Here is a 24,580-nt window from a genome sequence, read left to right as displayed (position 1 = left end):
GAGTAATATGAAGAAAAATTCCAGCTGAAAAAGCAGCCCTTGCACCACCCACACAGCATTTTTAATATTTTTTTGTCGTCAAATGAATGTAAGCATTTTACTTAAATTTTACTGTTTAAAAGTAGTTTAGAGGGATTGTTTTTTGTTTTAAGCCTTTAGAGATCTTGATATAGTAAACTGTATGTTGACGATCGTACAGGTAGAAAGTAAAATATTTGTAATTATCAACTTTTAAGAACTTTTACTGTCTGTTAAATACAGTGTAATTCTGCTCTGTCCAAAAGATATGGTCAAGTGCAACTGAAAAGTTTTGATTCTCCCCATGATGCTGTGTTTTATTCTGAAGTAAACTTATAGCTCTGCATACCTGAAATCTTGGAAGAGCATTTTTTTTTTATAAATTAGTACTAAGTCTCAATCACAATGGAGTTAGTGTTTTCCTTAGATGTAATGAACCAGAGCAAAGTCTGTTGTGTTTTGCTACCCATCCAAAAGTAGTGTTAAAAGATTGCAGCCTTAAGCCAGTCTTTGTTATAAAAGCACTTTTCACAGTGAACAGACTGAAATGAAATGTATTTGAAAATAGTCTTCTAGCTTGCTAAAGCAATCCTAACCATAGCTCGATGGGAACTGTACTACAAGACTAATGCAGTTCACTTTGTTTTAATAACTGCAGAAAACTTGCTGTGGATCATATTTGAGAGCTAAAGTATTTCAATATCCCTTAAAATGAATGTGGATGGAGATGTATACAAACCTGTATTAACATTGTCATACATTCACATTTCTAGACCACCCCCACGATGGGAGCTCTCTTCTGAACAGATCTAAATCTGACAAGTATAGCTGTAGCATAACAGGTGCTACGTTTCTCCGTCCATATACCGCTACTGGGGAAATGCCTCAACTGTTTGTGCAACAGCCCAAAAAGTAGCTTGACTTCTATACACTGTAACCGGAAGATTTGTCCTACATTCCAAATGCATGTTCCATTTTTGCATATGACAGAACAAGGTAAACCACTAGTTGAAAAAGAGTTACTTTTAAGAAAATCTGTTTAGTATATTTCAGACTTTGCATGCATAATGTATGAAGTCTTGTGAATGGAGCACTAGTTGCTATCTTAAAACGTTTCAAGCACAGTGAATAACACAAAATGACACTCTCAAGACTACGTTTTAATTGTTTTAATTGGTGACTCATGGGTTACCAATAGAAAGTTTTAGTCAAAAAGTTTGTGGCACTATTAATCCAGCTGCCCTTTGTGTCAGTCTTTGTTCCAGTTCATAAAACTGCCTTTTCAATTTCTTTACGTGGGCTTTCCTCTTCAGGTAAATATTCTGGCAAGTGTGAATTCTCTATTACGTTTACAGTCTTATATGAAATAAAAATCTAAAAGTTTTTAAAAGGATGAAATGTTAGAATTTGTGCCTTACTGCTCTAAACATCTTACAGAAACTTGAACATTAACATATAACAAGCAGAAACAGATTAAAGATACCAATGATAAGTTCTAAAACACATTCCCCTTCAACATTTGAAAAACACACTGCAGCACGAAACTTCAAATTAGAACTAACTTGCTATTAGATTTTAAGATCATTAACCATTTAAAACAGTAAGAGCTTTGTCATTTAATTTAATTCTCTGAAGTTGAGCCTTACCTCCTTTCCAGCCTCGTATATAATCACTTGTGCTTCTAGCTCTTTTGTTGCAGCAATAGCAGAAGCTAAGGACTAAAATAAAGTTATGCAATTTTAAAAATAATCTTAATATTACAACTAGATTAAGGATGCAAGTTCAAAATGCTGTGTTGTGTGCATTTTGTTAAAGCAAAGCAAGTTGTAACACTGAAATGTAAAAGTGGAACTAGCAGTAGAGTATTAAATGGAAGCTTTCAAACCGTTTCCAGCTATGTTGTTTATAACATAGTCTGCTTAATTCCCTAAATACAGGGCTTGAAAAGTTTCCTGCAAACCTACAAACCAGAAGCCAGCCAGCAGTACAATGATGGTCAAAAGAAGGCTTGTAAAAGCTTGATTTGTATCAAGGCTCACCTCTCTCTTCTTCCTAGGATAACACAGTAGCACACACTTAGTAATATAGAAGTCTGTTTATATAAGTGTTTTAAGTGCTGTGTAAGCCAGTATCTGGAGAGCTTGATAGTAGGATATACAACATCTACACCAACTTAAAGATGTTACAGAGCTAGTGTGAAATACAGATCTCGGTACTATAGTACGGAGGGTGGGGTGGGGGCGGCTATGTCTCAGCATAGAATTAGTTGGCTAATTTATTAAGCAAACCTTCCATCTGAAAAGGACAATACCCTCTCTTCTTACACATCCAGTTGTGTGGATGTTTACGGTCCAACTTTTTTGCTTAATTCCCTTCTTAGTGAGACTTATTTACATTGGCTAAGAATCTCCTGTTACACTTAATATTCTTATTGTAGTTTTAATGGAGACAGGGAGGTAAGTCTGAAAACATTGGCTCCTGTTATAATGTCATTTATTTATGTGTCACATGTAATGTTTCATAAGCAGTGTAGTTCTAGGTGGCTTCATGAAATTTCATAACCAGAAACGACAAGCATCAAATGCTACAGAACTCTGGCCCACCATCAAGTGTTGCTGGCTCTAGAGTAATGAGCATCTTCAATTTTCCAACTGAAATTACATATAAATAGTAGCATTATTTCTAAAGATTCTATCAAGTTAATGCGGTCATACTGTACTTTGTCCTGGAATATCATACCCTCGTTCTAAAAGAAACTATAGGAACACCACATACTGCTTATTACACATGTTCTTGCAATAGTCCTCTCCCCACAAGATGATCTCTGCTCCATTTGTCACCTTATTGGCAGCAATGGTAGTAAGAGCATGGAGATGTAGTATCTAATTTTGCTAATGTAACTAGGGAGAGTTGATGGAGGGGGAAAGGATGGCTCCACTTCACAGGTCTTGGTAAAAAGGTTAAACCTTCAATTTGTTTACAGCTTTTTGAAGGGAGGTAGTGGAATGAGTGTTATAGTTCAGTGAATATTTGAACCATTAGCGTAACTAAAAGATTGGGCATTCTACTCTGTTAGTGCTATGGTAATTTGTACAAATGTCATACAAACCTTACCTCTGTTACAAGATCTGATTTTACTCTTACTTCTTAAGAGACGACTGAAATGTAAAACTGATTTATTCCACTGACTTTCAACAAAACTTCTTCACACAGACTTCTGGTAGGCTAAAGTAGAGAGAGTGAGAGGAGGAATGGAAAAACAACAAACTCTGAGTTCAGTATTCAAAAGCTAGTATCCCAGAGTTCACCCTGATAATTAACAATTAATGTGAATCTAAAACTCAAAGAAGGCAGCTAGAAACAAGTCAATGGGGGTGGACTTGGACTTATAGTATATGAAGAAAATTGTGAATACTTGTACTGCAACAAATGTACTGCAGCCTAGTTGTTAGGCACTTGATAGTACACCTCTACCCCGATATAACACAAACTCGGATATAACGCGGTAAAGCAGTACTCTGGGGGGGCGGGACTGCACACTCTGGTGGATCAAAGCAAGTTTGATATAACGCGGTAAGATTTTTTTTGGCTCCCGAGGACAGAGTTAATCGAGGTAGAGGTGTATTTGTATTACAGTAGTGACTAGATGACCCAACTGAAAGTGGGCTGCTTGGTGCCTTATATCCACAGCATGAGAATGCCTGCCTACAGAGATTTATTAACTTAAATAGACCAGTTCGGAGACAGTGTTATCCCCATTTACATAAGGGAAACTGAGGCACGGTGACTTGCCCAAGGTTGCAAAGGAAGTCTGTGGCAAAGATGGGAATTGAATTCAGATCTCATGAATCCCAGTCTATCATCATAACATCCTTTCTCTATTTGCACCAGCCTGAAGGTTGGATAACAAAAGCCTACTGCCCTTGAGTATGGTATGAATGGAGCTGCCCACTACCAGCCTGAAGAAAGTATTTCTGGATTACAGAATAGATAGGAAGTGGCAAATTATTCTGTGACCTGACCTCGCTAGAAAACTTTTTAAAAAGCGACAAAGAGTCCTGTGGCACCTCATAGACTAACAGATGTATTGGAGCATAAGCTTTCATGGGTGAATACCCACTTCGTCAGCGAAGTGGGTATTCACCCATGAAAGCTTATGCTCCAATACGTCTGTTAGTCTATAAGGTGCCACAGGACTCTTTGTCGCTTTTTACAGATCTAGATTAACGCGGCTACCTCTCTGATACTTTTTAAACAGACACTCTCCTAGAGATTTCAGTTGCAGATTCCCTTGGAGAATCCACATGAGAAATTACACAGTTAAAATTAGGAGTGGTGATATAAAGACAATTATTTGAGCTTGGATAAAAGGCACTGAGTAAAACTTAAATTCCTACCACATTATCTAGTCCTTCAATGTGAAGAGTAATGTTCTTTGCATTCTTGTTGGAACTGTTAAGGAAAAGTTGTGCTTTGAACTTTTAATTGGATACTTCTGGAGTATCTGTTTGGCTGATACGAGGAGTATTCAGCGCATTTGTATTTCTCTTGCTAGAAGTTGAAAACAATCATTGGGATCACATCTACAGGAAAAGTAGTAAGAATTATCTAGTTTCTTTTCTACTAGAGCCTTTTTGTTGGTACAGGCAAGTCGCATCTTAGGCGCATTTAACATGCGCGAATTCAGCTTTGCGCGGTCAGCAAAAACGGGGGGGGGGAACAACAACATAACAACATAAAAACTGCACCTGTAGTGCGGGCGATTCTGCCTGCCATTGAACTCAATGAATGTTTCACTCATTTATTACAGATCAGATGACTCAGCTCATGAATTCAATACTTTGAAGATTAAAAATAATGAAATAGCTAATCTTCTATACAAAGATGCTGAGATGCCTTGCCCACTTTCCAGAAGTGTTTAAATTCTAATGCTTGATAAGTCCATCCACATTTAACATCCAGTCCCTTTTCCTAGCCATATCCTCACTAATACAACTTTACCCCTTCCCCATCCTAACTCTAACTTATTCCTTAACATAAGAACCTTGATGTTCATTTCCTTTTAACTACTTAAAGTTTTCATTCACAAATTGAAACTGGAGCCTAGTGTACTTCAAGTATTAAAACTTATGCTTTGTTCTTTAAAATACATGAGTGAGTTTAAAATGCTAGAACTTGAAAAAATGCCATGGATTTTATTTTTTGTGTGTGTTAATCCTGGTCATAGCTCAGAAGTTGCAAACTCAGACTTATTACCTTTTCTTCAAGTTCTCCAACCTTTCAGTCATGCCACAGTTGTTTGTCATACAGTAGAATCCCGTATTAAGAACACCTTGGGAATGGAAGTTGTTCATAACTGAAATGTTTGTAACTCTGAACAAAACATTATGGTTCTTTCAAAAGTTTACAACTGAAAATTGACTTAATACAGCGTTGAAACTTTACTATGCAGAAGTAAAGTTATACTTTCCTTTTTTTTTTTTTTTTTACTAGTTTACATTTAACAGTACTGTTGCCTTTTGGGGGGGAGGGGAGGGGGAGAAGAGGAGAGGGTCTCTGCTGTTGCCTGATTGTGTACTTCCAATTCCAACCAGGTGTGTGTGGTTGACTGGTCAGTTGTAACTCATGTTCATAACTATGTAATTACATAATTGGAAGAACATTCTGAAAGAAAATGAAGTGCCTGCAAAAGTGATGGAAAATATTTTGAATACTAACAATTTGCAAACAAAGGTTTTTACTTAAGAGTGGCAATGTGGACAATGTAGAATTTCTTTATAGCGTAAAATGTGAAATTCAGCTTGTTACAGGAGTCAGATTGGAGAAATAAAGTTCTGGTGCTTTGACTAACTAACCAATAACACTTATGCAGCAGGGTGACATTTGTTTAATAGTAATTTACTAAATTAACGGTCCATGCAAGAGGTTAAGTGATGCAAGAATGACTGAGTGGGAAGGTTCCATGCTGTCACTGATAGAGAAATTTCTGGACCTTATGGGTGTCGCCTTTCTCCAGTCATTCATGCTAGCATATAACAAGTAAGCATCTGATGATGTGCAGAAGAAAGAGACCTGCCTTATCCAGACCCAAGTTTAAATGACAGGCGGGCAGAACCACTGACCTAATGAATACTGCAAGAGGTAGTGCATGAGAACATGGCTTCAAAATCAGCTCCAGGAAATAGTGGTTGATTTCTTCCATATACAAATAGAGGTGAAAGATTATAAAATGAGGAAAAAAAGATGATGAGAATGAAGCATATAAGCACAATGTGCAACTACCTACAGTTGCTGTCTTTCAGAAGTATAAGTTCCTTATTACATCCTGTTAGAACACCAGCTCAAAACAAACGTTACAAAATTGAAGCCTCCCTGCTGAGCTAAATACCAGAAGATTTTAAAAAGACAATTTATGTACTAGTGACAAGAATATTTCCTCTCTCATCCAAGATCTTCGTTATGCATCACAAATTAAAGGGGATTAATCCTGTCTAAGAAAACAAAGTGTTACATGGCCTTGTAAATCACTAAGAAAGCTGAGAAGTTCTCAAACAAGGAATTCTTCCTATACGACCTTCCACATCTTCTCAAAGCCATAAATAGAAAAGTGTTTCTAGGTTATACTCTCCAAGTGACATTGATGGCAGCAGTTGCTATGCATTGCTCCCATCAGGGCACATAGTTGGAAGCAGAAAGGCAGTACGGTAAGGAACTGAATGAGCATTGAAAGGACTGCACTAGGAATGAAGAATATTTTCACAAAGTAGTACACAAGTTACATGCAGCAGTACCATCAATGAGGCACACAATCTCAAACATTCTTCCTAGCAAAAGCATACTGTCTTCATCAGAAACTAACATCTAGTAACAGCCAAGGCCGGTTTTAATTATCTGTGGATTATATGTTTTAGTGAATAGCTGACTTTTTTTTTTAAAGTGACATGTCAGGAACTGGGGCATCTGACTATACAAAAGAAACGTGAAACTTCTATACGCGAAGTGCCAGGAAATGCACAAAGCAAACTACATAAGTTATGCATTTAAATGCCAGCTCCAGTAATGTGACTTGTAACTGGCAGGCAAAGACATTCTAGAGGGACTGGATTAAGTTCCCGCTCCCCTTTTAATACAGGGAGGTGGGCCGAAAGTGGCTCACACACGCACGTGCCAGGTTCCTGACTTTGGGCTTGACAACTCCACCTCCCCTAGCAGCGCCGTTACCGCTCCATAGCCCCGAGGGCAGCGCGGCACAGCGGGCAGCCGCTCCCGGACACTGTCCCGCGGCGAACAGCGGCTGCCAGGGCAGGCTCGCTGAGCGCGGCGGCACACAGCAGCGGGACCCGCTTCAGAGGAAGAACGTACCGGCTTCGGCCGATGCAGGAGCTCGCCCCAGCCTCTGCGAGCGGAACACCCCCCGCGCGCTTTCCTATTGGTTCAGCATTCGAATCCTCGCTTTCTGCCACGCCCCTAGCCCTTGGTGGGTCGATTTGTGCGTCACGCCCCCATCCGCTTTACCCAATTGGCCGTGCGAGGCGCTAGTTTTGATTTGATTTTGCAGTGGCCTAGCGCCGGGGTGAGGAAGGGGCGGGGGCTCCGGGAAGGACCTCGTGAGGCCTGGAGGAGCGCGAGCCTGAGTAAGAGGGGAGGGGGCCGCACACGTCGCGTCACGCGCCTAGCGTCAGTCCCCTCCGCGGGCGAGCGCTGTAACCGTGGAAGGGGACGTGGCGGCGGCGGCGCTGGGGGAAGGCGGGACGCGTCACGCTGGGTTGGGGGTGATTTAGGGTCTGTTCTTTGCGGGGTCCCTGGGCCAGAGCCGATGGGCGGGGCTGCGTGACGTGTCGGCCTTGGGCGCCCCGGCGGCCTCGCTGCTCCCGCTCTGGAGCGGGGCTGGGTTCATTCGTGTAGGGGGCAGCGGCCCCGTCCTAGTGGCCGCCCTGTCCCCCCCCCCCCTCCCCGGACCTCTCTCGGGGCTCGGCTGGGCGGACCCGGCGATCCCACCGAGCTGGGCCGCAAGCGCCTTGCAGCCCGTTCTGACACCGGGCCGTTCCCCCCGCCTGGCCCGGGGACCGGCCCGTCGGAGTCGGTGGGGCTCCCAGCGCGACCTGAAAGCCCAGGGGCGGAGGCCCTCGTCTGGCGGAGCTGTCGTGTTGTCAGTTGGGATTTATTGGGGCACCTCGTTCACAACGCCTCCGTACAGAATAAAGTCTAGTCCTCGGGCGGCTCAGTGAGAGCGTCCTGTTCTTCGCCAGCAAACGGGGGGGGCTTTATGAATTCAGTAAAAGTAACCACATTTCACAGAACTTCCGAGTAGCTTTTCCATTACCAATATTTCCCATTTCTTTAAAAAGGAAATCCTTGATAAATTATTGGAAGAGAGAGGCCCTCCAATTGCATCTGAAACAATGGACTGTTCTTTATTTTTCAAATATTGCTGATTTTAAAACAAGATCGAGGACTAAGATCAGTGGGTCTCAAGTGAGTTCAGTATATTTAGGGGTCTAGCATTTGATGTTCTGGCTTCTCAGCTACCTTGGGGCTTGAAGCTGTTCTCACTGTGGTCAATGGCGATAGAAGTAAACCCTTAGTGTGTGGAGAAGTCTGAGCAGGAGTTTGTCTTGAAGTGATGCTCTCTTCTATTTCTAAGGTGCCACAAGTACTCCTGTTCTCTTCTATTTGCAGCTGTAGAAAGGGTATCTGGAACTCTTCCGGGATGTATATGAAACTAATGTTTATAACCAACTTTTGAATTCTCAGACTGCTCTGTAAATGGCTCTACTGCTGAATCTCATAAGGCAACTGCTAGAATACTTTGGTGTACCAGCTGATCAGGTAAACTGATATTACTAGTGATGATCCATTGGTTTGCTGCTCAAGTTCATGGTTGTCTGGTAAGCATGAGTGAGGATAGGTGAGTGCGTGTGTTGTGTTAAGAGATTTCTGTTGGTGTGTGCCGGTGGTGAATGAGGAATGTGTGCTGCAGTAAGGGGTGATATGTTCTTGGGGTTATTGCATAATTTATACATGTACCAGTAACCCTACGTGTACATTTAATTATAGTGGTATAATTATTCTGGTAAACTTCCTTCTGTAGACAAGCCATAAGGCCCATCTGATGATTTTACTTGTCTGTTACATTTTGCCTTCATATATTAACTGGTGTGTAAAGACTTCCGAATAGCAATTAATTCCATATTTTATAGACCCTGATCATGGGAGGTGCTGTGCACATACAGTTCCTATGGATTTCAATAGAAATTACAGGGACTCACCATTTTTGGATCAGGACCATAATGCTAAGAAAACCTAATGTGTCAGACTGTTATGCAACTCTTTTTGGTGTGTATTACACTGAAAATGTCCAGCACTAATTGTAGCGCCACAAGTTTTAATCTCAAAGAATTTATGTTTGCTCAGCATTTCTCAGATCTATGTGCGAACTTAAATAATGTGGTAGTAAAAATGCCACCACCTGTTCTACACCACTGTTGCTACTGGTGGAACTGCACTAGTGCTAGACCAACTGTAGGAAAAGTGCTAGTGTAGACAAGGTTACACTGACTAACTTTTGTTTTGTTTTTTTGTTTAAAGTTCTCTGGTTTGACAGTAGCTTTTTCTTTTGGCAGTTCATACCAAGGTGGGAAGCTCATATAGACAATAGCAGCATTAGCCGTATGATTGAAACATGTCTTTTTTCAACCCCCTTCTCAAGAAGGCACTTTCAGCAGGTATATGCTATCATAAGGAAATGTCAGGTGAAAGTATCTTAAACTTTTTTTATGATTTTCCCCACCCATTTTTGCTAGCAGTGGTTTGTGTATCCAGATACAGGCTATATTGACTCATTCGTTCTGGGTCATCCTTTGTTCTCCAACAGACCTTCTAGATACCCTCCTGTCTAGAAGGTGTAGTTAGTTTCACCCCCTATTGGTTTTCATGTAGAATGTCCTGGCACATCATCACGTACATCCCAGAAACTTGAAAACTGGTCCAGGAAGAGAGATGCTCCTGAGGCCATTTCTGAACCCTTGCTCCCTTAGGATAGCAAACATTTTTGTAGACCAATCTAAGTATGTGATGGTCAGATCACATATGGTACGATCTCTTAATGATTTTGAAAAATATAAATGTTTGTACCATTGAGTTAAAAACCCATATTTCTTTTGTTTAACTTTTAGATTATATCAGTTTGGCAAAGTAAGGAATATGGATCTACGCGAAGCATTGTTCGTAGACTTGGGACAGTTCTTTCTTTAGAACCTTGTCCAAGACCTCACTTTCAGGTGAGTGGGTTATTGCTACTCTTAATATTTAATTATTTAAGCAAGAAGTCTCACATTAAATTTAACAATGGCTTTCCTAATCTTTTTATCTTTCATGACTATGGTATACTACATCTTTTCTGTTCAATGACTTTCACTTATCTAATACTGAGTCCTTCTTATTTGAGGAAGTTTTATTGTTAAACCCAAATTCTTTACTTTGCAGAGGCCTGACTTCTTCTTCTTCTTTTTTTTTTTTTTAGATGGTCCAAGACCTGAATTCTTTGGATTATGACGAACGAAGTACAACTCCAAATCCTGTAGTTCCATCTCTTGGTGATATTCTGAGGGTGGTAAATGATGAGGGAGAATCTTTTGCTAGATTTAGGCAAGTAAAGGCTCTGTGCTTATTTTGGTAGGAATGACTCAGATCCTGTAGCCTGTGATACTGGCAATTGTCTAAACCTTTCTGGGCCCTAGCAAAATTGACACTTTAGAAGTTAGCTCTTTCTCTTGATTTCTCTCCCCCCCCCCCCCCCCAGGAATTCTTGCCTACCCTTTAGCTAGCATTATATAGCATACACATAGATTTGGAGGATTGTGGGGTGAACATTGATGGAATCTAATCCTAACACTCCATGAGATTATCACCTCTAACCTCTTATTTTTGGGTAATGAACACTATCCCCTTTTCCCAAATGAGAACACTGGGACAGAAATAATAAAGGGTCCCTGTTAACTCAAAATCAATTTTGTTAATTTTTTACCCATTGCTGTTACTAGCAAACCTTTGAGATTACGATAACTGAAAGAAAAGTTTTAAGTATTTTAAGTTTGTTTGCCTTGTGTATAGGCTGTTTCACCATTTCTTCTTTCATTTAATTTTTTCTGCTTTCATGCAGTCCAAAAGGAAAATAAATTACATTTTCCTATTTTAGTAATTGTAAAGCAACAAATATTGTTGCGAAACTTGGACAGGCATAGCACATGAAGTTTAACTTTAAAATAATTAATAGACACAAAATTGACTGTGTCCCTTTTAAATGACTTTTACCCAAGGTCACAGAGGAAGTGGATATTTCAGAACTAGAACTTAGTTGTTTATGCTGCTTAGTGTGCTCAGACGACTAACCCGCAGCTCAATTAACATTTGGTATTTTTATTGGATATTGCAAATCTAGTTTTTATATTGCATGGGTTTGTCGTCTTCTGATCTTGTTGTTTGTTGCTGTGAAACTACAAGAAGTAGGGAGATCTGAATTGGCTGGTATGTTTTGCTTTTTTGGTGGGTTAGAAGGAATATTGGAGTTCTAATGTCTCTTCTTACCACAATACTTAAGCTGTTAATGATGTCACGTTGCCTCTGTACTACAAAAACTGAGAGAATTGCACAAATCATAGAAAAAGAGAATAATTTTTATGATCTGGCAATTTAGTTATTAGAAATGGCTCAGTAGGTGATCATGAGACTTTCTCGGACAGCTACACACAGAGCTATATATGCTATACAGTAAATGGGACCTAGTTGCCAAAGAAAAGAGGAGTTTGTAGCCAGCTTTAGTGGTTTATCTCCCCAGTTTCTTGGGTCTTGACTGTGTTATTCTCCAGGCTGCCTCATTAATCAGCCTACTCGTATAGTTTCCCCATTCTAACTGCTCTAGGTCCATGGAATACTTGAAGGGAGCATGCATTGTAATCCAAATTAACTTCTTGTTGGGTAATCTGGAGAGCAAGAGAAAACTGCAGGTAGATCCTGGTAGGGCAGGGAGACAGAAGGCAAAATGTTACATGCCTGCCTAAAGTGAAATGATGAATTCCATGACATCTTGGGAAAAATGCCAGATTCCTTGGCTGGAAAACCCACTGGGCCCTGATTGAGATGAAGAATAAAGCAGGTCTCACCATTTAAGGTTTTTATTTCAGGCTATCTACTCAAGCAGGTGACAGATTATCAGTTTATACACACTTAATGTTTTGTAGTTATCTGCCATAAGGGCTACAATGTGTGTCTAATATTCCCCGCAGTGCAGCTATCTTGTCCCTGAACCCATGTGCTGCTTCTGGGGCTACTAACACTCTTGGGAGTCCTAGCTGGGTGTGTCTCATCACCTTCTACATCCATTTCACTTCCTTGTTTGTGCATCTAAATTTATAGCTGCCCCCTTCCTGATTGTTTCTAGGCAGAAAGTGCTCTTTGTTCCCTCTTTTTACAACCCAATCATTCAGCATAACCATTGTGTAATGGTCAATCTCTGCTCCTGAGTAAATTGCCCAAGTATTCTAACAAGTGCATTTTCAAGGAGTTTTTCTTCTTATTGGTGATAAACTTGATAACCTTTTTTAAAAAATTGAATACTTAAAAATGCAAAATTTAATGCTTATAAAACAATGTAATGCAAAATGGCTTGTGAAAGAGATGAAGCTCTGAAACATTAAAGCCTAATATCATTGTCAATGGTGTTTCATAACTTCAATTTCTTGTGCCAGTAACTTACAAAATGCATTTCTAACCTAATTCTTTTCCCTGTGGGGGGGCATGAAATTGTTACTACTCAGTTGAAACTTTTAAAAGTTTATATTTTTATATTTTAGGGCTGAATCAAGGGGAAAGGAAATAATTACAGTTGACCATGATGTATCTCCAGCTATAGTTTCCTTGCCAACTGCTCTAAAAAATAGAGCAGAGAAAGAAAATCTTGTGAATGAAGAAGCAATTAAAAAAATTTCTGCACTTGAAAATGAGTTAACCCTTCTTCGTGCCCAGATTGCTGCAATTGTTGCAGTGCAAGGATCAAGAAATAGTAATCAATCAGGTACACTTGTTTTTGTTTATACTACGGTCTTAAAACTTTGAGCTTTCCTTTGTTTTATGCCGTAGTACTTATCCCGTGATTTACTTTTTATCTAAATTTCTGTGAATTAAGTGAAAAGTATTTTGAATGCAGGATTGTTTTTGTCTGTCTCTATTTCTTATATTCATAAATTAATTTTTTTCACTCTCCTCACTTTGTGGACAGTTCATCACCTTCAAGTTGGAGTTGATTTAAATCATCTTTTTTTTTCTGGTGAAGCCCACAAGAGTACGTGTATCATTCTGCACTGTCACCTGGGAGAGTGCCTGGGCCACCATTTTGATAGCTTCACCCTTTGTATTATAAGGGTGAGCAAGGAGCAACCCTATATTTAGCCTGCCTAGCACTCTGCATTATAGAAGATTCTTCTGACCTTTTTTGTTCTAACATCTAAATTGTTTGTAGCAAGTCTTTATAATGTGACAGGGGAAAGGCCCTTGGGCCAGAGGGTTTTTCTTGGTCTTGTGGAATTCTGTATAGGTTTAGCTGAGTTATAAACTGTTAATTACCATTTCCCTTGTACTTAGTAAAATTTTAGGTGTGCTGCCAAAATAACTGAAACATTCTAAAGAGCTGGAGCCATGTCTCAACAGCAACACGTTCTGTACTGGGTATGCCTGGGAGCTACTGTATCAATGAGAATTGTGCAGGTGGAAGGAGAGACCGGTTGGGGCTTGTTTGTATGCATTATGATATTCTTTTTAATTACATGGCCACATATGGCTTTTCCCCAACAGGACCCATGCCTTGTTCAGTGCACAGGCAAGTGGGGAGGTTTAGCTCAATGGTTTGCACATTGGCCTGCTAAACCCAGGGTTGTGAGTTCAGTCCTTTAGGGGGCCACTTAGGGATCTGGGGCAAAATCACTACTTGGTCCTGCTAGTGAAGGCAGGGGGCTGGACTTGATGACCTTCCAAGGTCCCTTCCAGTTCTAGGAGATAGGATATCTCCATTTATTTATTATTTATTTATTACAAATGGACAGAATTAAGGTTGCATAGACATCTTAAATCTGGCATTTCCTAAGTTTTGAGTGCTTGATTTGAAACCTAAATAACTTTCGCTTAACAGTTTTTTTGGTTTTTTTTTTCCTTTTTATGTAATTATTTCTGGTAGCACCATGTTGTGCTAGGTGTTTGACGTTTTAAAAAAAAATAGTCCTTCCCAGATTAGAATCTTGCAATATAGCTCAGACACCTTGGACTTGGCTTGATCTTCTCAAACTTTCAAATATTAGTAACGCGTTCTCTTAATTAAAAAAATAACTTATTTTCTTTGATAGGTTCAGATGTCTTGAATTCATTTGGCATTCCAAGTGGTTCTTTCCCAGTGCCAGCAATGACTTCTACTCCATTGTCCACCGCACCAGATCACTTTGTAATTCCTCCACCTCCCCCACTTCCCTCCATAGCACCATCTGGCTTTGAAGCCAGTAATTCAGCAATTGAACTTATTAAACAACGTCGTGCTGCAAGTAAGACCAGCTCAACAACTGTTGAAAAAACTGAAGACCAGAAGACCCAGGGTGTTCTTAGTATGATGGATGTTTTGAAGGATATAAACAAAATCCGACTGCGAACTATTGAGAAGTAAGTTGATTTTAAATGTAAACCAAAAATATGCGAACACCACAGTATTTAGGGAGTAGCAGATAACGCTGGGGTGAAAACCTGTTTAATGGACAGGTGCTCCTGACAACTGTCTGAGATGATAGAATCATAGGACTGAAAGGGTCCTCGAGAGGTCTTTGAGTTCCCTGCACTCAAGGCAGGGCTAAGTATTATCTGACTATCCCTGACAGGTGTTTGTCTAACCTACTCTTAAAAATCTCCAATGACAAAGATTCCACAACCTCCCTAGACAATTTATTCCAGTGCTTAACTACCCTGACAGGAAGTTTTTCCTAATGTACAATGTAACCTGCCCTTGCTGCAATTTAAGCCTATTGCTTCTTATCCTATCCTAAGAGATTAAGGAGAACAATTTTTCTCCCTCCTCCTTCTAACAACATTTATGTACTTGAAAACTGTTATCCTATTCCCTTTCTGTCTTCTCTTCTCCAGACTAACCAAACCCATTTTTTTTCCAATCTTCCCTCATAAGTCATGTTTTCCATTTTTGTTGCTCTTCTCTGGTTTCTCCAATTTGTCCACATCTTTCCTGAAATGTGGTGCCCAGAACAGCACACACTACTCCAGTGGAGGCCTAATCAGCACGGAGTAGAGCGGCAGAATTACTTTTTTGTCTTGCTTACAGCACTCCTGCTAATATATCCCAGAATGTTGGTGTGTTTTTTTGCAACAGTGTTGCATTGTTGACTCATATTTAGTTCGTGATTCATTCTGACCCCAGATCCCTTTCTGTAGTACTCCTCCTTAGGCAGTCATTTCCCATTTTGTATATATGCAACTGATTGTTCCTTCCTTAGTGGAGTACTTTGCATTTGTCCTTATTGAATTTCATCCTGTTTACTTCAGACCATTTCTTTAGTTTGTCCAGATCATTTTGAATTTTAATCCTATCCTCCAAAGCACTTGCATCCACTCCCAGCTTGGTATCGTTGGCAAACTTTAAGTGTACTCTCTGTGCCTTTATCTAAATCATTGATGAAGATATTGAACAGAACCGGACCCAGAACTGATCCCTGTGGGACCCCACTTCATATACCCTTCCAACTTGACTGTGAACCAGTGATAACTACTCACTGGGAACAGTTTTCCAACCAATTATGCACTCACCTTGTAGTAGCTCCATCTGGGTTGTATTTCCCTAGTTTGAGAAGGCCATGCAAGACAGTATCAAAAGCCTTATTAAAGTCAAGGTATACCACATCTACTGCTTCTCCCCTATCCACAAGGCTTGTTAGGCATGTAGTTTGTCATTTAACACTTTCCTAAGGGTACATCTACACAGCAAAACTCTCCCCCCTCACCCCCCTCCCACACACACGGGCAGTGAGTCTCAGACCCAGTGTCAATTGATTCAGGCTTGCACTATGGAGCTAAAAATAGCAGTGTAGATATTCCTGCTCAGGCTCTGAGACCCTCCTTCCTTGCCGTGTCTCGGCCTGGGCTCCAGCCTGAGTGGGAATGTCTACTCTGCTATTTATAGCTCTGTAGCACAAGCCCCACGAGCCTGGGCTCTGACACTCACTGCCACTGCTTTGGGGTTTTTTTGTCCTGTAGATGTACCCTGAGAGATTTTGAGCAGGCAGTTTTTCCCTTAGAGTGCTGCATCTTCACTGCCTAGAGTATCAAGTGAAAATATATTACATACAAAAGCAAAGCATTGTCTAATTTAAAACTGTAATCTCCTGCATAGGTCGGTCAATCTTTTGTCTCCTGTTTGTTTTTTTTGTGATTGGGGCTATTTGGAGTTCACTTACAAAATCAGCTAAACGTGCAGGAAAACAGATCTGAACAAACAAACTTTTGAGTTCATTGTAAAAGGACAACTCCTTGGGGAAATATTGGGAAACTAACAGTACATCCAAAATACATTAATTCTAACTTTGAAGTCTTCAAACATGTATAATGCACGTGTCTATTTTAACTGAAGATTTTACTGAACCTAGACCCAAGTCCTTTAGTTTGGTCAAATAATTTTTAATTTTTACATGGTTTTGGTCAAAATGCGAAACTTATGTGATTACAAAACATATGATTATTAAATATTTGTGTGACTGATATCCTGTGTTCAGAGCCAAACTGCTCTTTTAGATGCGATACACAGGAAACTAAATAAACACATTTACTGAACTGGAATAAAAGTATACTCTAAGGAAGTAGGATAATGTCTGTTTAGAGATCACTATTGAGGAAAAAAATGTAGTATATATAAGAACAGAGGGTGAAATCCTGGCCCAAGTCAATGAGTGTTGTCAATTGGGCCAGGATTTCACCGAGCATATTGTACCAAGTGTTTATTAAAAGGCCCTTTTAAAAAAATTTCATATCTGGAAATAACTGGCACAAATAATTGTGGGTAGATTTTCTAGTATAGCAGATTTTAATAAGGCTTTACATGCCTTCAGCATGTGATTTCACCACATAAGTACTAGGGGCCAGTTTCACAAAAGTGCTTAGGCTCCTAAAGAGGCAGTTAGAAGCCTATGCCCAACATTTCACCACCACTAACATTCTCAAAACTACTGCTCAGTTGCTGCCTAACCCTGTATGCACCTAAATCCCTTAAGGACCTAAGTTTCTGTTGGTAGGTGTGCTCGAACTGCCTAAGCCCTGACACTGCCCTGCATCAACTGAGCTTCTGGGAGCACTCTTGCACACCTAACCCCAGCGGGATTTTCGCATTAGGTGTTCCCCCCCATCTATCTCACTTGAAGGGCCTGATCTGGTCCACACAAAAGGCAGCTGGGGCAAGCAGATCAGGAATTTTTGTGGCTGGCTGACTGATTCAGAATACCCAGTGGTTCAGGCACTCACCTGGGATGTCACAGACCTGGGTTCAAGTCCCTGGTCCAAATCCGGCAGAGTGGGGATTTGAACTTGGGTTTCCAGTATACGAGGTGAGTTTCCTAACTACTGACCTTTTTGGCTGTGTGTGTGGGTAGGGGGAATCTCTTTGATATTTCACAGGAAAGAGTCGACCTCATTCAAGAGCCTAACTCCGAGAGAGGGTTCACGACTGAGAATCCCAAGCGGAGATTGGTGACTTCCTTTGGCCAGTCACTCTGGCACGTGAGGCCCAGATCAACGAGGGTTAGACTCCTAATTCCCTTTGTGCATCTGGGCCCAAAGCCCCATTACTTTCCTTAAAAAGCAACAGAGGGTCCTGTGGCACCTTTGAGACTAACAGAAGTACTGGGAGCATAAGCTTTCGTGGGTAAGAACCTCACTTCTTCAGATGCAAGGCACTTGCATCTGAAGAAGTGAGGTTCTTACCCACGAAAGCTTATGCTCCCAGTACTTCTGTTAGTCTCAAAGGTGCCACAGGACCCTCTGTTGCTTTTTACAGATTCAGACTAACACGGCTACCCCTCTGATTACTTTCCTTGGCATTTCACTCCTGGCTAGCTTAGGCATCTCCCTGCTCAGCTTGCTGGCTTCTGAGAATCCCTTTCTTACTATCTAACTCTCCTATACAATGCGTGGGGAGCCTAGGTGCCTAACTTGAGGCTGTAAATTCCACTGGGTGGCAGGTTGCCTAGAAGTTAGTCATTGCAATGTCTAAAGTCCCTTTCTAGTTCCAAATGCTACAAATTAAACTTTCAATTCCATTTGCAAACCTACAAACTGTAGCCACAATCTTTGAGCACGAACTTGTGGGCAGAGCTGAGGTTCTCTGAAAAATCAGGGCTGATTTACTCAGTGCTTTGGATTCATAAATTATACATGACTGGCTTTCAAATAGATATTTTAATAGTGTTTCTAACTTCACGTTTGGAAGTTTAGATACACACTTGAGAACAAAACCAACCACTGATGCATCTATGCCAATTTAGCATCCAGTTGCTGGTTGTGGATATTTTGTTGAAGTGTCCTTGTTTGCAAATGGGCCCTTGTGTGGCTGACTGGATGAACATGTATATTTGCAACTTTAATTTTTAACTGACGTCTTGCATCAGACCATATTACTTTATTATTGTAAAGTCTTTTGAGAAACTTTAGAGCTTTTTGTTGATTTTTATAAAAACTCATGAAGATCCAGTGTTTTAACTGAAAACAAATAGGGACGGTGGAGTACTTTACGAGCATTAAATTAACTTTTTCCCCGATTCATCGATTCTAAGGCCAGAAGGGATCATTGTGACAGACCATAATTGATACAGCAGTATCTGGCAGTACAATGGAGACCTCTTTTTAAAATTGTATTTTTATAGGCCTGCCACAATATTCTAAGACCTGACTAAGGAAATAATATCAGAGGTATTATGAACAACTTAAGTATTTGCTGTGACTGTAGGCAGGGGATTTTTCTCAGTATTGTTGCATTTACTTTTATTCATGTTTGGCCATGGTAAGCCATTTCAGAATACAGTAAGCTATATTACTTGCTAAGTTATGTTTCTATAACCTGAATGGTATGTGAAGCTGGTCTAAGGTGTAGAGCACACTGGGATAATGTAATTACTCTCCAGGATCAGCATTAAGTTTTCATGGACTGGACACAGTTTGTCTTTGTTCTTTGTAGGTCACCTGGCGGTACACCTCTTCCTAAGACAAGAAAAAGGCGGAGTTCACAGTGGGATCCAGCAGCTCTAATAGCTCAGGCTCTAAAGCAGAAATTTGCACATCAAAATGGCAATGATTCATTGGACAAAGAAAACAGATCTTGTAACACCTCCCCGTTTTCCAGTCCAGAAGCCCCTCTGGTAAGCTCTTATTTACTCTCTCACTCCCCAAAAAAACAAACAAAAATCCCTCATCGTGCTTTCCATCGCTTACACTATCAGGGAATGTTGGTGGTCTCGAGACTCTGGAATCATGGAAAACCAGTGAGTGAGTGGCATGGCTAGTCAGTGGAATTAACTGTCATGTAACACTGAAGAGAAGAGAGTGGAACTGTGAACAGATAGGGGCTTAGTTTGTTAAAATCTTAAAATTTGTGGAAAATGGGCAGAACATCTGATAATGTGACTAGAGGAAAGCTTGACTAGTTCTTATTTTTTCAGTCCTCAGTGTCAATTTCACCAAGTGCCTGTTTTTTATTCTTAGTTTAAAAGTGAAAGCTGAAATCAATACTGTGAAAGCTGGTTGGTTACCAAACATGTAAATGTGTGACTCAACATACCTATCATCAAAGGGAGTGGTAGAAATCAAGTGACTAACTTGACTGAAGTAATGAAAACAGAATTCCTTCTAAAGTTTAAATATACTCAATGTCAAGTGGCAAGATAGAGAAGACTCATGTTTTGATTAAAAAATGCAGATAAACTTTTTCTGTGAGATCTTCGGAAGGTTTTATTCAGTGGCACTGTTGCTCTTGAAGAAGAAGAGTAGATTACATCAGTGTGATCATGCAAGTGAGACGTTAACAATGGTATTATAATTGAACATAGCAGCAATGATAATTTGATTACTTCACAGCTTTCCAGCATCTGCTTCATTCAAGAGTAATTTCTATTAATCTTTAACACCCCCAAAAAGGCAAAGATCAGCTAGTGATTACCTTTAAGTTGTTTATGGCAAAGTCTAGAACTTGATAAGAAAGTTGCAGCTGCCTTATGCTATCAGAATTATCTTCTATCTAGCACAAAAGGAACACTTGATATAACCAATTGAAGTTCTTTGCCTTGAATGTACTCTTCTGGACTGATTTAAGTTTATATGTATGCTACTAGATGCTCCAAGTGAGAGAGAGAGAGAGAGAGAGAGAGAGAATACAAGGGCTAACAGAATCAACACTTCTATTAAAACAAGATGATTGATCAAACATGAGAATTGACCTGATAATAACTACAAGCATGCATGTATTGAAAAAGTGTTCCTCATTAGCATTACTGATTTTTCGTCTTTAAAAACCAAGAATGCAGAGAGATGTCTGACAAACCTATGTCATTTGTTCAAAAAATAAAAATACAGTGATAGATTAGAGAATCCTGGCCGGGGGGGGAGGGGAGAGACACACGCACGCACCTCCATGCTGGGTAAAGGGGCTACAGTGGTGTAAAAAATCATCATTCCCCTGCTGCAGGAACTGTGGAAGATGGCCATAAGCCGTACCGTAGGACCCTTGGTAAGTACTGGCAATAGGAGCTGTCCTGTAGGTAGGAGGGCTGCATTGGGGGTAGTGCTGCACAGATTCTGAGCAGTATTTCTGCCCATAAAGCAGCCTGTAGAGGCTAACATAACTTAGCCAAGCCCATAGAGGGCTTTGTGTTATGTCAGGGCCTGTCTAGCCACTGGAGTAGCTAGGATTAGGAGGGCACAGAAGTGTTTTAATGCCAGTATGGTGCCTCCACCACCTACTGCTCTCTTTCTCTTGGCCTGCAAATTCTGTGTAGTGCCTGTTAGAGGTGCATTATAGAATCTCACCTTTGATGTATTGGTGTTCAGCAACCTTATTTTAAATCTCATTTTGAAAAATATCTAACACAGTTCCAAAGTATGTTGTGGAACATCAGAAATTCTGTTGCAGCCATCATCATATTCATCGTTGGTTGACTGAAGAAAGGGTTGATGTTCCACTTTTCCAGTGAAGCTAAGAATTCTCAGGAAGACGGTCTATATTTAGGTCTTCTAACATAAGTGTGTTTTTGAAATTTGCACGGAATATGAGGAAAATTTAATATCAAAATAGTCTGCATTTTACACAACTGTACAACTAAGTGTTAAATTTATAAACACAATTGAACAAGATTAGAGATGCGATGGTTGCAGTCTCAATAAAAATTTAGGATGATTAAATAAAATAAAAACTGGAACTACACAGACAAAATCTGCATTATATTTCTGAGATACTACGGATCCCTTCCATTAAGTCAGTGGTTCTCAAATTTTAGTACTGGTGACCCCTTTCACATAGCAAGCCACTGAGTGTGACCCCCTTTATAAATTCAAAACATTTTTTAAAATCTATTTAACACCATTATAAATGTTGGAGGCAAAGCGGGGTTTGGGGTGGAGGCTGACAGCTCACGACCCCCCATGTAATAACCTCATGACCCCCTCAAGGGTCCCGACCCCCAGTTTGAGAACCCCTGCATTAAGTAATCAAAATGATTGATCCCAAATACAAAAGTCACAGAACTGGTTGATCCCAGAAAAGGTTGTCAGATTGTTGGAAAACTGTGAAAGTAAGTTAATGGAAGACGACTGAACTCAATTTGTCAACTTTTAAGACCTGTTGTCCAACCAGCTTGTCCATCAACTGCTTGTGTGTGAGGGGGCACACATCTGCACTGCTCTATTCAAAAATTTTTTGCTGCTAAAAAAGGAAATGAGTTTATCTATATCTAAGGTCAGATACAAAAGCAATGGTAGGCCTTTTTATTTAGACTGGGGACTTCAAGCTTTTTGTTTTTAACAATGTGAATGTTCTCTTGTGTTTTGGGTAAACACTTACACATATGAAAGGGTTTGTTCATGTACGTAGTTTTAACTTCACAAAACATTTATGGGTTTCATTTTTCCCAGGCTGGGGGAAACTCCAACAGCCCTTCCAGCCTGCAGTATCTTTGTTGAAAATTTTATTCTTTCCCTGTTGAGTATTCTTAGACATTTTATAGAATTAAAATTATTATTGTTTTTATTATTAGGTTGGACGTCACATTTTGAAGCCAAATTCAAAGAACAACCTCATAAAAGCTGAGGAAGTAACACAGGTATCAACAGTAAAAGCAAGGGTACATATTTAACTGGTGGCGCTGTGTGGAAAAACCCAACAACTGGCATGCTTATGAGTGGCAGGACCATTTCAGGAACAATTTCATAAAATGTGTACACTGGGATGTGTACACTCCCATGCTGCAGGAGCTATGGTTTATAAAACTACCTCTTTTGATTTGAGTGTCCCAACAGCCAAGCTTGTCAGTGTGTTGTCTGCTTATAAAAAAATACTTTAATGGCATTTATTACTTTATAGCTGCAGACCAGAATGTTTGAAGATAACTTTTTAGATACTCTGAATGGGAAGCAGATCATATAAAAAAGACTGGATGTTTCTCAGTGTGGAGGCTGAAGTATACATGGGAGTGTGGAAACAAAATATTAATAGCTCAGGAAATTAAGTTTTAAGTGAAGCAGGTATGTTACTATGTAATCAATATTAATATTGTCCCTCATCAAGAGGGTAGCAGGTCTCCCTGAGCTTCATCATAGCTTCCTAAAGCAACTCAGCATTCCATGTGCAAACAATCTCTTAACTTATTCTGGATCAGCAGAGAAGTCCTGCTTACTATGAGTGATGGTACTTGCCTTGTTTTAATTCAGATATGAACTGTGTTAACTGCCTGCAATGACAAAAAGTAGTTGTTGTTCTGTAGCAAAAAAGGCTCTGGAGAGACTTCTGCTTGCACAAGCTTAGTATAAATTCATTATGTAAATAAACATTCATTGACTATGGTGTTTTTCCCTTTTTGCTTCCGTATTTTAGGTCAACATTTTGTTGTTTTGTACATAGTTTATAAAATAAATTTCCCTTTTATGTCACTGAAGGTGTTGTCCTGTACATCATTTGCAAATTCATTGTTCTGAGTTGTTTTTTTTATTTCTTGTGTTGTCACAGTTTTTAAAAGATTTGGTCAACTTTTTTATTAAATCAAGCATGCCCTCTAATAGGCAATGAAAAGAGGAAAAGTAGATCTAAAATATAATCTCTCTCCTCTACCAGAACATTGGAGGAGGGAACCTATTAGTCATAAATTATAAATACCAAGCATACCTTATTGAAAGTGGGAGAAGTTCTTCAAGTTTTTTGTTTGCAGATATGCCAGTGCCAGTCTTCAGTGCCCAAGTGGACTTAGTTCCACCTGAAGCTGGGTGAAGCACAGAAACTGCCTCACTAGCCTGTGTAGGGTGAGCAGACCTCTGGTTCATGGTTAGAAGAGGCAGGAGGCCTGTAAATCTTACATTTCAGATCCTGAACGAAAACAAAGCTTGGAGTTCTTCACTGCAAACTCAACCTGCCAGTGCTGCAGTGCCCAAGGGTGTGACTCTGAGCTCAAGAAGAACTCTCAAATGCTTTCAGAGCAGACAGGGACCCTTGTTGTCTGGGAGGTGAGAGACATGGACTCTGTAGCACCGCTCACTAAATCCAGTGACTGGAGGCACAAGAGCTTCCTCAAAAGAATCAATGAAGCAATGCAGAAAAACTTGATGCCAGAGCCTTCAGTGCCACATTGACATAGAGAACAGATAGATGAGCATACTATGTCCATGGGAAAGAAATTACCAGCACCATCTACCTCTACACCAGTACACCAATCAGTCTGCCCCAGTCCTATATTTGTTGAAACCTTGTGATTGAAACATCTCTCCTGGCAGTGGCTATTAAGTAGCAGAAGCTACAGATCCGTCAGCACAGATGTCCTTTGATTAGTATTTTACAGCTCCAAAAGGCTCGTTTGTATCCTCCCTGAAACTTAGAAGCCTGAGTTTCCATTATTAGAGACTTCTAGTTCTGTACTATCAAAATCTCTTCCTCAAAAAGTATCTAATACCTATAATGAAAATTCTCTTCATCAACATGAAAGTGGGCCGGAGTATAGAAGCCATACTCTAGTTTTAAAGTCTTCAATTATTACCTCATCAATGGAGGGGTTTCAGTCTTCTGACTCTGACTCTTCTTCAAATTCCATCCCACTACCTAAGAGGAGAGTAAATCAGAAAAAATCAGTACACAAGAACCTCATTCTATTTGGTACACAAATTAGGTGTGTACGTCTTACCCATTTGTTCTGAAGCTTAGTCATGGTCTCAATACCCATAGTTTTCAGGACAAGTTCACCCACAGTTTATGGGGAATCCTTGTAGATCACCAACTCTTAGTTCT

At 40.1% G+C, this 24,580-nt stretch overlaps 2 protein-coding genes and 1 long non-coding RNA gene across 44 annotated transcripts in view; 2 read left to right on the top strand and 1 right to left on the bottom strand.

Moving 5' to 3' along the window:
• BCLAF1 (BCL2 associated transcription factor 1) overlaps positions 1–1,411 on the top strand; it is a 28,886-nt gene extending 27,475 nt beyond the window's left edge. For 16 of the 25 annotated variants that reach the window (XR_010599694.1, XR_010599692.1, XR_010599691.1 and 13 more), the window contains one exon: positions 1–1,411. Coding sequence is in view for 13 of the 25 variants with exons in the window: in XM_065588707.1 (XP_065444779.1) it covers positions 1–11 (11 nt within the window). In the remaining 12 variants the exon portion in view is untranslated. The other 9 variants (XR_010599688.1, XR_010599695.1, XR_010599690.1 and 6 more) reach the window with 1 other exon arrangement.
• On the bottom strand, positions 1,200–7,514 carry LOC135982368 (uncharacterized). The gene is made up of 4 exons (XR_010599698.1): positions 7,381–7,514; positions 3,133–3,243; positions 1,665–1,736; positions 1,200–1,392 (listed from the first exon to the last, which is right to left on the bottom strand). It is a non-coding gene; the product is annotated as an uncharacterized LOC135982368 (long non-coding RNA).
• On the top strand, positions 7,495–23,243 carry MTFR2 (mitochondrial fission regulator 2). 18 transcript variants are annotated; one of them, XM_065588732.1, is made up of 10 exons: positions 7,676–7,790; positions 8,367–8,493; positions 8,773–8,847; positions 9,642–9,743; positions 10,194–10,298; positions 10,541–10,665; positions 12,870–13,090; positions 14,412–14,718; positions 19,280–19,460; positions 22,347–23,243. In XM_065588732.1, exons 3-10 carry the CDS (start codon positions 8,785–8,787, stop codon positions 22,443–22,445), a joined length of 1,203 nt encoding a protein of 400 aa, XP_065444804.1. In that variant the 5' UTR covers positions 7,676–7,790; positions 8,367–8,493; positions 8,773–8,784; the 3' UTR covers positions 22,446–23,243. The 18 variants fall into 18 exon arrangements, with proteins under 18 accessions (XP_023968964.2, XP_065444795.1, XP_065444794.1 ...); XM_065588730.1 differs by having other exon boundaries at positions 7,716–7,800; positions 8,698–8,847; XM_065588735.1 differs by having other exon boundaries at positions 7,720–7,783.
• Positions 23,244–24,580: the final 1,337 nt, after the last annotated feature.

The sequence above is a fragment of the Chrysemys picta genome, chromosome 3 (assembly GCF_011386835.1).
Source record: "Chrysemys picta bellii isolate R12L10 chromosome 3, ASM1138683v2, whole genome shotgun sequence".
Lineage (NCBI taxonomy): Eukaryota > Metazoa > Chordata > Testudines > Emydidae > Chrysemys > Chrysemys picta.
This window is presented reverse-complemented; position numbering and strand designations above follow the sequence as displayed.